Source organism: Malania oleifera, chromosome 6 (assembly GCF_029873635.1).
Source record: "Malania oleifera isolate guangnan ecotype guangnan chromosome 6, ASM2987363v1, whole genome shotgun sequence".
Classification (NCBI taxonomy): domain Eukaryota; kingdom Viridiplantae; phylum Streptophyta; class Magnoliopsida; order Santalales; family Ximeniaceae; genus Malania; species Malania oleifera.
In genome coordinates this window covers 50754509-50770496 of record NC_080422.1, presented here as the reverse complement: position 1 = coordinate 50770496, position 15988 = coordinate 50754509, and the positions used below count along the sequence as shown (strand labels likewise).

The window sequence follows — 15988 nt, the reverse complement described above, 5'->3', positions numbered from 1 at the left end:
AGAAAATGGATACAGAAACGGAAGGAGGCCGTAGACTTCATCGACGACATTGCATTTTGAGGGAAATAAAAATTTCAGAAAATTTCCAACACCGGGTTTCGTCGACGAAGGTATAAAGGATTTCGTCGACGAACATAGGGCTTCGTCGACGAGAAAATACCGAGAGACGGTTCGGACTACTCTGAATTTTGTCGACGAACACAGGGTCTCGTCGATGAATTTTATGAAGGGCTCGTCAACGAGGTGACGTGTCTCGTCAACGAACCTGGCCCTATAAATAGTGGAAACCCTGGATTTTTATCATTTTTCACCGAGCTCTCTCTCTTCTCTCTCTCTCTCTCTCTCTCTCTCTCTCTCTATGTCTCCCTCTCCCTTCTCTCTTCGATTTCGGCCCCACCATTCGCCGGATCAACAATCCGAAGCTACCACGACACTCTTGGTGGAGTTCTCTGCATATCTTCCAGAACGGATCGTCGGGAAAACAGAGTTGGATTTCATCCCAAATTCAAGGTAAGACCTTTTAGCTAGTTTTTGGTTTTCTGGAAATTATAGGAAATGATATAGATGGAAGAATACTGATATTTTTTTCTGGCATATGTTGGTTTCAGGGTGTTTTGTAGGAGGCCCTGCGGGTGTTAGGCTTGTATTCCCTAGGGGCTTTCCAGTAGTCAGGTAAGGGAAATATGCTATGCTAGGCATTTCTTAAAATATGATACAATTTATTTAATTATGAAAATTATGTATTTAGTATGGTGTGGCTTGTGAATATGTATATGGTACGGGGATATGTTTTACGAATTTAGTTTCATAATTTTATGAATTTTAGTATTATGATTATGCGAATTTTAGTACCATGATTTTATGGATTTTAGTATCATGATTATACGGATCTCAGTACCATGATTACATGAATTTCAGTATTATAATCATGTAGCTTCAGTATTATGATTATTCAGTTCTCAGTATTACGTATGAATTATAGTTACAGTTTATGCAGCATCATGATCATTTCAGTACTTCAGAATCATGACAAATCAAATAGATATAGATATATCTAGAAATATATTATATGATATCAGACCCTGTTGGACTTGCAGCTCCAGAGCACGGTACCGTTGCTACAGATACTATGTTATTTGTTTAGTGCAACTACCTATTCAGATATTACGTGGTAAGGTCGACCACCTAGGCCCTTGAAGAGGTTAGGCTCCCCATCCAGATATGGGTTGAGGTGGATAGGTCGACTGACAGAGTTTAGTGATTTATTCTTGGTTGGCCAGCCAGGGTAAATCCAGCTTACAGGCCGCACAACCCTGTCATGAGGGGGGGCAAGTCATGACACATAGATAGCCACAGGGAATAGTTTCAGTTACTATTACATACATATGGATTTACAGTAACAGGGACTATACTTAGGTACTTTAGGAGTATTTGAATTATAATCATAATACTGTCATGTTAAACAATAGGAAAAATGGGTGGTGTATTCTATTATTTGTATTGTACTTTTGTACTCAGTTATTCATGTGTATATGAAAATAGATTTCATGATATATAGAAGCTCATTTGCCACACACTAGCAATAGCATATTTCTCCTTACTGAGCGTTGGCTCATCCCAGTGTTGATATATTTTTCAGGTGATCCAGGTAGGCGAGCAGACCAGACTTGCAAATAGAAGGACTTCAGTAGTACCCTGCTAGAGAGTGGGTATGTTTTTGGGAGTGTTTTTTTTTTTGTACATCCCAGTATAGTTGCGGGAATTTTGGGGAAAACAGATATGTGTATATTTGGGAAAAACATGGTAGCACTCTGGTATTGATATTGTATGATATGGACATGTTTATTCAGTTTATGCTTTTTGCTGTTTAGGTTTATGATTGAGTTTTTCCCCAGTATGGTATCAGAACATGTAAAATATTATAGTATGGAAAAAAAAAAAAAACCCATTTAATTAAGCAGGTCGCTACAATGATGCTCCCTCTGAGTTATGTATATATTCAACTTATGCCTTTTTCTAATTTTCAAATCCTTAGCCAAGTGTTTTTAATATTTTCAATGATTTAGACTCGGCAATGAATGATTTAGGCTTACTAGACCAAAAATATATAAATGAATGCTTCTTTAAATGAACTAAGCCTACATTATCTCCTTTTTTATGATTCCTAAGTTTCACTCATCCTTTCAAAAATATTTTAACATTCATTTTATCATAATTATCATTGTACATGGTTTTATTTTGGAAAAATTTTAACGAAATTTCGGCAGCATACCGTCCGTAAATTGGACATTTTCCCATACAACTTGTACCTGATAGGTTCAAATAAGTCATTTATAATTCAGTTCAAGACACATGAGAACCTATTTCCACTACCAACATGCAATAAACATCAATTGCATCCGCCATGTAAGAGGCATTCTAGACTAGCATGCAATTAGGTAGCAATCAACAAATCACAATATATAATATATCCATCAAATTAGGAATTTAAATAGTAGAAAATAGTGGATAGCATTGAGTTCAGTGTAGTATTGTTATTAATCTAGGCATGTGGACATGAATGAGGAACCAAAAGCTCAGTACACATCCTTATTCAAATAAGGATTTAAATACTTAACACATGTTGTCTTACATGTATGCATGATCATAAGGTGCACGAACACATTCTTTATTCAAAACAATATGCATGAACACACTCTTAATTTTATGCAATTTATTCATCTAAAGTGACCATCACATAACATTCAAATAACAATCATTTACACTTTTTCTTTCCGAATATAGCAGTGTTATCCCAACTAAGTGCACATTTTTATCTCAAACAAGTGCCAAATTCCAGCTTTCCTAACCACCGCTTAATGTAGAAATGCCAACAAGTAAAGCTATCATCCGTACAAGATGAATATTTATCATATGAAAATTTCCCAACTAAACAAGATATACAATTATGATAACAATTAAAAAAAAAAACATGTATGCATTATGCAACCATATCAAATAATTAGAGATAACAACATCCAAAAGCAGGATGAATCCATAAGGATGATGCATTTAGAAGGAGGACACATCCAAAACGAAGACGCATTCAAAACGAAGCCGCATCCAAAACGAAGATGCATGCATCCACAAGGAGGATGCATCCAAAAGGAGGTTGAATCCGCAGAGAGGATGCATAGGCACATCCACAAGGAGGATGCTTTCACAAAGATGATGCATCCAAAAAGTGCAACATTGATGGAGCTTTCTAAAACAACAAAGATCAAAAAATAATATTATTCGATGAAAAAAAATTATAAACTTGAATTGAAAATATATGCATCATGTCATTGAATTGGTGAAATTGTAATTCAATATGGGCAAGCTGTTCGATGAGTAAAGCAATTTCAAAGAACCCAAAACCTAAAGCTGGCATTTATTTATTGTCAAAAGTCTCAATGCTTTTTTGAGACATGGAATCTTGTAAAATCAAGTTTATTTTTTTGAAACATTGCAAAATTTCATCTAATTCAAGCTATCATTTTCAATGAAATTCTTTGAATATGTTAAATTTACATATACATTATTGAAGCTTCTATATAATTGGAAGATATCAAACATGACATTTACTACATTGAGTTTTAACGTCAGAGAGCATTTCTACTCAAAATTCCCATTTTTATGAAATATTGTCTCATATTCAAAATTGTGATTGAAATTTTGATAATTTTTACTAATGCTTCAAGATTTTGATAAAATTTAAATGATCTGTGGACATCTGGAAGGCAATTTTGTAAGACAGATATGACCTTTTTTGTTTGATGATGGTGAAAACCGGAAACTGTAGTAGAAATTTTGACTTGCTGAAATTTAAAACCATATTTATACATGTATCTATTTTGGATAAATTACTTCCATCCCTTTTGGCTATAATTCTATATCTTTCCTGTGATTTTGAAAACTATAACTCCCAAACTCTGCTGCAAACAATGCAAAAACATCCAAAATTGATTCAAAATTTGAAAATTGCTAAGTGGCACTATTCATACTGAAGAGTTCAAGTGCCAATATGCTTATCATATAAGGATAAATGCGCTTGTTATCATTTGTAGCTCATATTCAGTTATCTGTATCATATTAGTCAAAGACACTGTTGGCCTTATTCTCTTACCATGTGCTGCATTTAGTTTACAAGTTGACTCTTAAATTGGCTTGTATTGGAATGTATATTAGATGGGTATTATGGCACCTAGCATCAAGTTTATTTATTTTTATCATTATCAACTCGAGATTCAAAATGTGAATTGAAATCCCAATTTTGGGAATCAAGAATTAAGTCTTAAAGATTCAGTACAAGTTTCAAAATTTGATTCCAAATTACATGCATATATTGCTATATATAAAACAAACAAAATCATAAAATAGTTTTGCACAAATACTCTGTTAAGCCATAAGTACCATACATACCTTCTAATGAGAGGAGCCACCTGCATCATCTGGTCGAGATTGACACATCATTTGCTTGAGCTGCACTTGCCTATTCATCATGTCTTGCAGCTGGGCTTGAAAGGTGGACACCGTGTCTTTCAATTGCTAGTTCTCCATTTCCACCATCTGCATCCGTCGAGCCATCTCCTCCGCACGAGACTCGGCATCTTGGCGCTCTCGTTCCATGTCTGCACGAGCCGCCGCACCCGTGGATGATGATGTTGTTGGGGCGATGTATCCACTTCCAAGACCTTTCACCTAGCCCCTCGCTCGTTCCCCAAGCACCTAGGAAGTTATCTGGAAATCTCTCATTTTCTGACTCCCCTCTGAAACAGGTGCATCCCTCAGTTTGACCATCCGTGCCTAATTTCAGTCATGAAAATGATAAAAATGAATAAGTAAGAATACAACTTTGATGTTTTGAATCAAGTAATAAATTAAATATTTTGTTTCACTTACATGTTTGCCCTGCGCACCCTCGTACCACTCTCTCGATCGCCGTTGGTGTGTTCTCTGATAAAGATCCGGCAGTGGCTCCTCTGTGCTAGTCTTGGGATCACGCTACATTATCATATAAGACACCATTAGTATTAAGTCATGTAATGGTCAAATAGTTTTATATATAGTAATTACCCGTCAATGATTTATGAATAACCTTGACCCACCGCAATGCGTCGTAGGGAATTTGCTGTGGTTCACAGCATTTGTTTCATATATGGCCTACAAGGAAGTTGTAATGACGATTTATTAGCGACATCAATGTGAAAAATTAGTGATTATAATACAAATACATCACCTGATAGTGTGGGTCATGGAAATGGCGACACACCACCTCCTAATCCTCTTGGGATATCTTATCGTATGGCCGCGCTTCTGCTTGATCTCCTATCACCCGAAAATGCTCGCACATTTTTGAGCAATAGCTCTTAAATTTACTGCACAATTGGACGTCCACCGCCCTCTTCACATGGTCAGCCTCGAGGATGTCCATATCGAACTCTTCCTGCATAGGTAATACAAGTAGAATGTTAGACAGTTGTTATTTGGCTAGTATATTAAAAGTTAAAAAAAAAATAAGAAAAAAAGGTTCTAGATTACTTACCAAAATGCACATGTAAAGAGCCATGCGTTGCTCCTGAGTCTCCTGCGGCCAACTGAAGGCCGTGACTAGAGCATACTATCGGCATATAATGCCGAGCTCCCAAGTCCACAAGGTGCACCAATCATTAAGCAGGGTGGTGTAGCTTGGAGGAATGTCAATATGAATCCGTTGCTTAGTCCTCTCTAGGTGCTTCTTCAATGACATGTTCTTCACTGCACCATGCCTTGACCTCACCGTGGATGTAGATGCTGAAAGCAGAGTTAAATTAAGAACAACATTATAATCATACACATGAATAACTAACATCAATAGTTGAAATGTAAATAAATTAATCATATCCTTAAAAACACTGCTCATCATGGTCGGCAACTCAACCTGCGTATCAGTCACATCCATGTTTGGCCAAGGTGCTGATGGCTCAGACAATGGTGCCGCCGCATTAAGACCGATGGCCTCCGCCGATCTCAAGGATGTCAATCATCCTCATGTGATGTAGTTGAGTGCTTGGAAGGAAGTCGACCACTTCGACTTCCTAGTGCCATTTCTGCAAATTATTAGACAAGTAAATATAAAAAGTATGAATATATTTTTAGTTATTTACACATGTCAGATACATAGTGACAAACATAACATGCTTACCCCCCTTATACGTCCTCAATATCGGTATCATCCTCACTTTCTAAAGTGACTTCCTCTTCATTACAATACTCGACCCTTGTTTCACTTTCCCCATCAGTTTCCTCATCGTCGATGAAGTGAACGTCTACAGAAGGTTCAATTGTAAAGTTAGTCGTCCCTACATGTTCTGCCGTGGCACCATCCCTATTCAATGGTAAATGATCGACTCCTTCTTCAACAACATTGAAAGAAAATTGCACTGCTGCATTGACAGATGACTCATCTTCTTGGAATGCAGCCTCACTGGCACTATTCTCCCTATCTGTAACTTCTGTAACAGCATACAAACTTCGGGGAGGAATCTTTTGGGCCACTTGCTATTCACCCTTCAATTTGGTGTCTTTAAGGTAAAACACTTGTTTTGCCACACAAAAAGGTTATTTTGATACCATGTCTTTCTAAAATTGACACTGGTAAAGTAGACATCTGTGTTTATCCCAGTCTTTTTATTGCCAATGTCCCACCAAGTACACTTGAACAGGTGGACGAGTCTGTTGGCTCCATAGCTAAGCTCTATAATGTCATCAAACACACCAAAGTAGTCAATTTCTTCATCTCCTTCTGTGCCTAGCACCGCAACCCCACAATTTTGGGTTCTTCTATGCAGTTCGAGGGACTTTGTATAAAATTGTAACCCGTTGACAATGCAACCATTGTAGCTGTTAACTCGTTAATCGGGGCCACATGCCAATGCGTACAAATCTTTACTTGTCTTTGGTTCTTTATTGTAATACATGACTTTCATCTATTAAATAAACATGAGTTTAGAAGAATAAATCGTCAATAGTGAAAACATACATTGCTTCTCACTTAAGTAGTATTTGTTACTTTTACGATTCCCAAACCAATTGATAAATTCCTTCTTATGTCTTTCGTCAACATTCCGTTCATTTTGGGCCAGAAGTTCAGCTTTATGTTCGCTATATGCAATAGTAGTACATGTTAATGTCACCTAAGTATATAAATATGCATATGTAAATACAATGCAAGGTAAGGAGTTTTGAATCACGTACTCGATATATGGAACAGTTTCATGACAATTATTGAGGACGTAAAAATAAGCCTTTTTTAGGTTGTCCATATCAATGAAATCGTAAACTCGTGCACCGAGAGGCCGAACATTTTCTCTAAATATAGAGCTCCTTGGTTCTTCTTCTTCAACAATAATAGCATGAACATCTGCATTTCGCTCCTCACGAGTGAACCTGTTTCAATATCATGTAGACACATTGAGCAAAATGCTAGACATTCACTATCAATGTATGTCTCAATGATTAAACCTTCTGGCCGTGCCTTATTGCCCACATACCCCTTCAAAGTGGACAAGAACCTGTGCATTTTACATAGCATTATAGACTTGTAGACACAAAAAAAGAAGAAGGAAATCACGCAACCATTATACAAGGATTTCATAATTTACCTCTCAATGGGATACATCCAACGATATTGAATCGGTCCTCCAATTATGGCCTCTCTTGGTAAATGGACGGTTAGGTGGACCATCACATCGAAGAATGTTGGCGAAAATATTTTCTCCAGCTTGGATAGTATGATCATGATGTCATCCTCTAGCCGTTCAAGTACGTTTACACTCAATTTTTTGGAGCACAATTGTCGAAAAAAGATCCCCAGCTCAATCAGCACCGAGCGAACATATTCAATCAAGTGTCCACGAAGGAAAAAGGGTAGAACCCATTGTAGAAGGACGTGACAGTCATGACTTTTCATTCCTAGCATCTTCCCTTCCTTCGTGTTTATGCATGGAGCTATGTTCGATGCATATCCATCAGGGAAATTCACTGATTTCAAAACAGGAGCAACTCAGGCCGTATTCCCATATCTTCCATATCTCGACGAGCATTTGCGATATCCTTTGTCTTCCCATTTATATCCAACAATGTACCAATGACATTCTCACAAATGTTCTTTTCGATGTGCATGACATCCAAGTTGTGGCGTAGTGGAAGATCTTTCCAGTATGGCAACTCGAAGAAGACGCTTCTCTTTGTCCAATTCAACTCCTACTCAGCGCGTTTTCTTTTTCTACTAGTTGGTGGTTTCCCAAATTTCACTTCTCCAATCAACCTTAGCTGGTTTAATATCTCTTCCCCACTTAGTTGCTTTGGTTGCGACCTTCGTTCAGGTTTTCCATTGAAGCTTTTGACGCCATGAGTCCTCCAAGGATGTCCAGTTCATAGAAAATGACGATGACACATAAAGCATAACTTGTGGCCATGCTTCAAGGATAAAGACCCAGCATCCTTATTACATACTGGGCATGCTAAGTAATCTTTTGTCCTCCAACCTGACAGGTTGCTGTAAGCGGAGAAATCATTAATTGTCCACAAGACTGCAGCATGGATCCGAAATGTTGTCTTGATTTCCACATTGAATGTCTCCACTTTTTTTTCCCATAGTTCTTTCAACTCGTCAATTAACGAACGCAGGTAAACATCAATATCATTACTAGGTGCCCTTGATCCAAGAATAAGCAGAAACATATAAATGAACGGTTCTTTCAGCCACAGTGGCATATTGTATGACATCATCATAACTGGCCACATGCTATATGGGTTGTTCATGTTAGCGAAAGGATTGAACCTATCTAAAGCAAGGCCAAGTATGATGTTGCGAGGATCACTAGCAAACCACGGATGCATTTTATCAAAAGTGGCCCAAGCTTCGGAGTCCACTGGATGGCTAAGGGTATTTACATCTTGAAGACGTTTCTCTTGATGCTATCTCATATCAGTAGCAGTTTTTTTTGCACATATACAATCGTTGTAGTCGCGGGATTAATGGACAATATCGCAAAACCTTTTTGGGGATCTTTTTACCCTTCTTCTAATTAGTTGTATACCTCGGTTCACCACATTCTGGGCACTCGTTCGCATTTTCATGTTCACCATAAAAGAGTGCACAATTATACCTACACGCATGTATGTAACTGAGACCCAATTCACACATGTATGTCTTCGCCTCATAAAAAGACTTCGGAAGTGTTTCACCATTAGACAGTGCCGTCTTAATAAGGCTTAAATGCATGTTGAATGTGCTCTAAGATAACCCATGCATTGTCCTTGCATGAAGCAACTTTATCAAAAACTCTAATTTTGAGAACTTTTTACAGTTTGGATATAGGGGCAACCGTGCATCCCTCATGAGATTAGCAAATGGTTTACTAAGTCGATTCAACGTACTAGCATCGTAAGGTATGGTACCTACTGAAGTAGATTCATCACCAGTACGCGACAAACTAATATCGTCCATGTCCATTGCAATCCCCCTTTGCAAGTCACCTAACATTTCAATTACCCCTTCCAAACATGTATCACCACCTACTATATTTGCCCCCTCATCTTCATCATTATCATCATCACTCTGAATTGCGTAATCTTCATCATGGAACACCCATGTTGTGTACCTTTTCTCCATTCCAAAGTCTAATAAATGTGAATAGACCAAATCAATGTGTTTGAATGTTATGTTCTGGCATTTCTTGCAAGGACACCTTATTCTACTGGCTTTGTCTGCATGAGGACGCACGAACTCTATGAAATCATGTACCCCTTTTATGTATTCTGGAAAAAACCTACCCCGAGCGTTCATCCAACTCTTATCCATGTTCATTAATTACCCTATAAAATGTTTAAGTAAATGGTGTTCATTACATTCTCATAATGTTTATAACGCATGCATCGTGAATCCTATAATCAACCATCATACTTTAAAGGGTATGGATCCTATCCCATTCAGGAATGTTGCATTTACTTGTGATCAATCGCTCAAATTCCTTCATCATATTCATTATAAATTTTGGCAGCATCTCCGTATGGCTCTCTAAGTACACAAGATGGGGGAAGTAAACATGTTGCTAGTTTTTCATCACCAACAAATTGTCACGACACCCACTATACACCCAGAGAACACAAGTAGAGACGCGCTCGAAATATATAATGACAATTGACAAAGTGTGAACAATGACAACAATGTAAATACAACTTTTTGAACTGTCCACATTGGACAATCCAAGAATGGTTGAAATACAAACATTACTAATCGCAAGTGTAACAAATAATTAACATGTTCAATTGATTATTAGTCAACATAGTATGACTAATAATTAATTGAATTATAACAATTGATTTGTCTCACATGTATGATTAGGTATGAATGTATAGTAAATGTTCTTGAACGGGTCTAAGCTTCAATGAATACATGAAATGACAGTAATTAATTTGGCATTTTACTTCATATGACATTTAGTTCTTGACCTTTCACTATACACTTAAGATTGTTGTTCTTAGCCAAGTGTTTTAGATTTTCAATGATAAGCCTAAGATCGCATCTTTTCTTACGAATTTCAATACGCGAGAGGCGCAAGTTAAAATGACTTTAAGTTTTAACTGATCATGCATACATTTCTTTGTATATAGTTTTATTATGGAAAAACTTTAGCGAAATTTTGGCAGCATGCCGTCTATAAATTGGACATTTTCCAAAAAATTCCTGCACTAAAACTTGATAGATTCAAGCAAATAAATCACAATAATACGCATCATGCAGATACTAGTAAGTTTTAGTATGCGAGAACCTAAATCCACTACCAGCATGTAATTCACAATGTACTGCATCAGCCATGCAGTTGGCATTCAACACAAGCATGTATTTGAGTAGATCAATTTGGAAAATAAAGCTCCATCCGAACTGTTTTTAAATAATTTTAATTAAAATAAAATAAAACTCGAAATGAACTCGAACAATCTCTTCAAAACTCATATATTAGCCTCATTTTCTTTCTAATTTTATATATTATATATATATATTATAATTGATTTATTAGACATTTAAAAACATAAACCAATCTACTATATTAATTATCTAATTTGATTTGATATTTTTTTGTTTTCATTGTCATTTAACTACTTTTAACTTGAATCAGGCCTTGATTTCATATACAATTCATTGCCTTCAAACTAATTCATACCATAATATATATATATATATATATATATATATATATATATATATATATTCACATTTAAAGTGAGTTTGTCTTCTTTAGTAGCTTTCAAAATATTGTTAGATCTTTTCTTTTTCTTTTTTATGGAAGGTTGTAACCATTCATTTATATTGTTATATATATATAAAAGATCTGACAATATTTTGAAAGCTGCTAAAGAAGACAAACTCCCTTTAAATGTGAATATGAATATATATATATATATATATATATATATATATATATATTAATATTAGCATTCTCTATATTTATAAATATTGCATTTTTTGTCTTTTCTACTGTTAAATATATTTTTGTATATCTAGCACATGTATAGATTTGTCACTATTTGTTATTAATACTTTTATTTAAAAATAATATTTTTTAAACGCGAAAACTCAAGTGACTGGGACCCTTCAGGCCTTTACCTCGTTATAAATCAAGGTGAATTAATCGAACCCGTAATAGGTGCCAATAAAAGATAAATTAGAGGTAACCCATTAAGAAACACAATCCAAAACTTTGTCAAATTCTTTCTGCTACCTTTGCATTCTGTTTTATAAGTGAAATACTTAAAAGTTTAAAATTTTGATGTATTAATTTTTGGAAGTAAAAAATTTATACATTAAATATTATTACACTATCCTAGGATTTAGAAGAAATCAATTATGTATGAAAAAAGCTAAATTAAAAAACTGTTTTCCTATTCACTTTAATAACACATGATAAATAAAACTGGCTGACATATTTCTTACTAATAAAGTTATACAAATGAACATTCAAAATGATGCAACACCTAATGATTATGTAGATTAATTAAAGACCTAAGACTCAATATAAATAATCAAAAGTCCCTCTTAAAAGCGCAAACATTATAGTCACTGATGAAATAAATACACACATGTGATGAAATAAATGTAACTTTCACTGTGAATGAAACAAATTTGATCTTGGGAAACTGCTGTAGAAGGTAAATAATTTTGGTATATCTAATATTTTATGAAGTCAAAGATGAGTGAGTGTGTTTCAGCCATGGGTGGCAATTGGTTGGCGCACCTCCCACGGACACCCAGTGCTTATAATTAGGACTCTTGTGAGGGGCTGAAGGCAGGAGTTTTTTCCCATTTTATTATTAAAAATAAATAAAATATTAAATAATACTCTGATTGGCAAAAATTTTCCCAAACTAATGCTCACGTAATCTCGCAGCATCAAGCTGTGAGATTTAAACTGATGGGCCGCTAGAAAGACGACGCGTGGCAAGGAGAGAACCAAATCAAGCTGCGAGATTTAAAGAGAGCTGAAATTAGGAATAGCTTCCCAAGAGGGGGAGTGAATTGGATTCTAAAAGTTTCTTTTAATTCCTTTTAAAATACCTTAAACTTCTTTTATTTATTTTAACCAATTCTTGACTTATTTTTTAATTCCTTAATCAATCAAGAACCTAGTTCTTTTATCCAATCAATTAAACACAATCTTCAAAGCAAACAATCAATTTATTTGCCAAGTACAAGTTAAACAACAAACAACCAAACCAAGATATAAAGTATTCAGCAATTTGGTAATATAAGATCTTGAGATAGTTTATTTGTTTATATAAGCCCTGTGATTATGAATTATAATTTATGCTTACTGAAGTAAAGCCCTGTATAAATAAATCCAATCACTCTTTCCAAATATTTAGAATTCAAATAAACTCTTGGTAAATTTATCTTTGGGGTGTTAACCAAGTAACGTACTCCCGTATGGTTTCCGCAAGATATGGTGTAACCAACGTACTCCCTTTCGGTTTCCGCAACCCAAATCAAAATTGAATTTTAAGTTTACTTAATTTCCAAATATGCATAGCATATATAATTTAGATATTTAAATCATCCACGCAGTTGTATATGAACTGAAAATAAAGAATAGGGAAAAAGAGAGTGAGACGGAGATTTTTACGAGGTTCGGCTTATACCCAGCCTACGTCCTCACCTTTGGCAAACCACCAAAGGATTCACTAAACCTGTTCCGTTGACGGGTGGAACAAAACCGATTACAACACTCCTTGGTTAAGGCTAGAGCCTGCCTTCTCCAAACGATATTCCCTCGTTCGGTCACTCTTTACATAGGCTAGAGTCTGCCTCTCTAAGCAATATCCCCTTGCTTAGCCAACGATCCAAACACCTTGGAACGTCAATGAACTACAAGAAACATAAGATAAAATCTACGTACAAGTATACTCTCTCAAAGAGCAAGTTAGTACAATTTCAGCACTATATACTTAAATGTAAAATATCAATAGGAAATAGAATGAAGCTCAAGTGTAGAATTCACCAGTATCCTTCTTAGAAGAGGATTAGCAGTAGGAATTCAAAGGAAGAAGGATCAACACTTCAAAGTTCTCAGCAAAAGAATTTTCCAATGAGTGAGCAAGAGAACTTAGGAAGAACAAGAATACTTTCAGCTTCTCAAAACAGAATTTTCAATTCTTAGTTTTTTTTATTTGTTTTGCAAAACCATGTATTTATAGGCTTTCAAACTTGCAAAAGTTTCCTTAAAGAATTTCCCTATTTATTAGAATATTTAAGGTTCAAACAGCTATAATTTAAAACATTCGAATTTTAAAAATTTGCCCGTTGAACAATTTTTAAATGTCTGACAGCAGTGACCTCGTTTCAGTGTTTTAGTTATAACTTTTTCTATATAACTGCAAATTAGGTGATATTGGTGTTAAACGAAAGCTAAGAGAAAATCCTACAACTTTAGTGTTTATCACTATTTAAAATAATGATTTTTTGATAGAGAAAAATTCACCTCAATGCGGCTGTATAAAAACTGACAGCATTTGGGAAAAAAAATTCTTTTTGAGGCTCTTTATTCCAAAAATGATTTTAACCTTCTTAAAATAATTTTTGACCATATAAAAATATTATTCAGGTATTTTAAAAAGTATCTAGGTCTAAGAAGTTAACCTAAGAGCTTCAAAATATTTCAAATGATATTTTAAACATTAAAACACTTACATGAGACTTCTAAAATATTAACATTCTAAGTTTTTGAGTCTTCATGCTTTGTCCTTTGATTGAATCCATCTTTTCTTCAAACTTCCATATTCTTTAAGCTTTCTTACTTTTCCTTTCTTTGAATCTTTTGACTTTAATATGCCTTGGCTTTCAACAGCTTATTCATGTCCTCATGTTCTTCAACAAGTAATTCATGTCTTGGCTCATTTAAGCTTCATTTGATCCTTGTGAGCACTTTGACCTTGCTTCCATCATATTTGATCCTTGTGGGCACTTTGACCTTACTTTCACATATATGAATCCTGAAATATCATTACTCACACAATTACATTAAATTTCACTTGTTTGTTAGCATCAAAATAAGATAACAAGATTTTAAGCCTTGTTAGGCTAACAAGAGCAACCAACGGGAAGTTGACGCGTGGCATGGAGGGCGGGCAAATCTCGCAGGACCATCCTGCGAGATTTGCATGGGCGTGTTTTGATAAAGAGCAGTGACTTGGATGGAGCCACCCAGCGAGGATGCAAATGCAAAACGATGCAGGAGGGCTGAAAATACCGAAGGAAATGAAAGTGGAACGGTTAAAACAGGGGAAGAAACAAAGAAGGGATGCACTTCTGCTGCAGAGGAATGGGATCAGAAGCAAGCCAAGCCTGTTCCCAAGCCTCCCGAGCCCCCAAAAGACTACATTCATGTTAGAGCGAGAAGGGGTCAAGCTACTGATAGCCATAGTCTTGTAGAAAGAGTAAGAACTATGAAGTTACACTCTGAATTATCATATTGCTGCAACTCCAACTTGCATTATTAGCCTTAACATTTTCATCTTGTCATTAATTACCGCAGGTTCATAGGGAAAAGATTAGCGAAAGAATGAAACTTCTACAAGATCTAGTACTAGGTTGCAATAAGGTATGGGAAGTTGGGGGAAAAAGAGAAAAAAAAAAAATGCTATGTTGAATTTGACAATGGGGAGATTAAAAGGTGAGCATGCTGCATTTCACCAAATTAGCCTGGATTTTTCCTTTGCAGGTCACCGGGAAAGCACCTACCGCTACCATCATCGTCACTGCTGCAACCACCACTTAGCAGAAAACACAGAGAGAAAGGGAGACTGTGGATGTACAAGATTAAAGGGGACAAAAAACAATTTGTAAAATACTGTATTATGGGAGCCGGAGGGAGCCCGAAGACGCCGTCGGAGGTGGAACAGAGAGCCATTGCAGAGAAATGTTTCCACTTGCCATTGTTCCTCTGCATTCTCCGAAGTAGATTGACAATCAAAGCTCCTGAAAATTTTTTTTGTCCCCATCATCGTCCTCGCCCTCAACAATGCCCCCATGCCCAACATTACCGGCCAGCAATGTTCCCTTGCGGTCATAAAAATCATGCTCAGCCTCTATGTCCTCCTCGATTACTTCGACGCCCCAAACTCCACACTATCAACAACGGCACCACCCTCGTGACCGCTCCCTGCAAAAACACGCCCATGCAAATCTCCCAGGATGGACCTGCGAGATTTGCTTGCCAACACACAAGTGTCCCATCCATTTAAATCTCGCAGGATGGTCCTGCAAGATTTGGTTGCTACGTGCCACCCCACCAATGTCCTTATCCGTTTAAATCTTGCAGAACCATCCTGCGAGATTATGTATTAAAACGGGAAAATTTTTCCCAAACAAAGTATTTTTAAATATTTTATTATAAAATAATAATAAAATGGGAAAAAACTCCAGAAG

The 15988-nt window shown here is 36.1% G+C and overlaps 1 protein-coding gene across 1 annotated transcript; it reads left to right on the top strand.

The window, feature by feature from the left end:
* Positions 1–14754: 14754 nt before the first annotated feature.
* Positions 14755–15338, top strand: LOC131158595 (transcription factor BHLH089-like). Its single transcript, XM_058113462.1, has 3 exons — positions 14755–14997; positions 15096–15161; positions 15282–15338. Exons 1-3 carry the CDS (start codon positions 14755–14757, stop codon positions 15336–15338), a joined length of 366 nt encoding a protein of 121 aa, XP_057969445.1.
* The last annotated feature ends 650 nt before the right edge of the window (positions 15339–15988 follow it).

What these genes read in the sequence shown, in the direction of transcription:
- LOC131158595 (XM_058113462.1), top strand. Translation starts at nt 14,755, where the DNA reads ATGGAGCCACCCAGCGAGGATGCAAATGCAAAACGATGCAGGAGGGCT. An exon ending in GCCATAGTCTTGTAGAAAGA is followed by an intron (nt 14,998 to 15,095) that starts GTAAGAACTATG and finishes TAATTACCGCAG; the next exon opens with GTTCATAGGGAAAAGATTAG. An exon ending in TAGTACTAGGTTGCAATAAG is followed by an intron (nt 15,162 to 15,281) that starts GTATGGGAAGTT and finishes TTTCCTTTGCAG; the next exon opens with GTCACCGGGAAAGCACCTAC.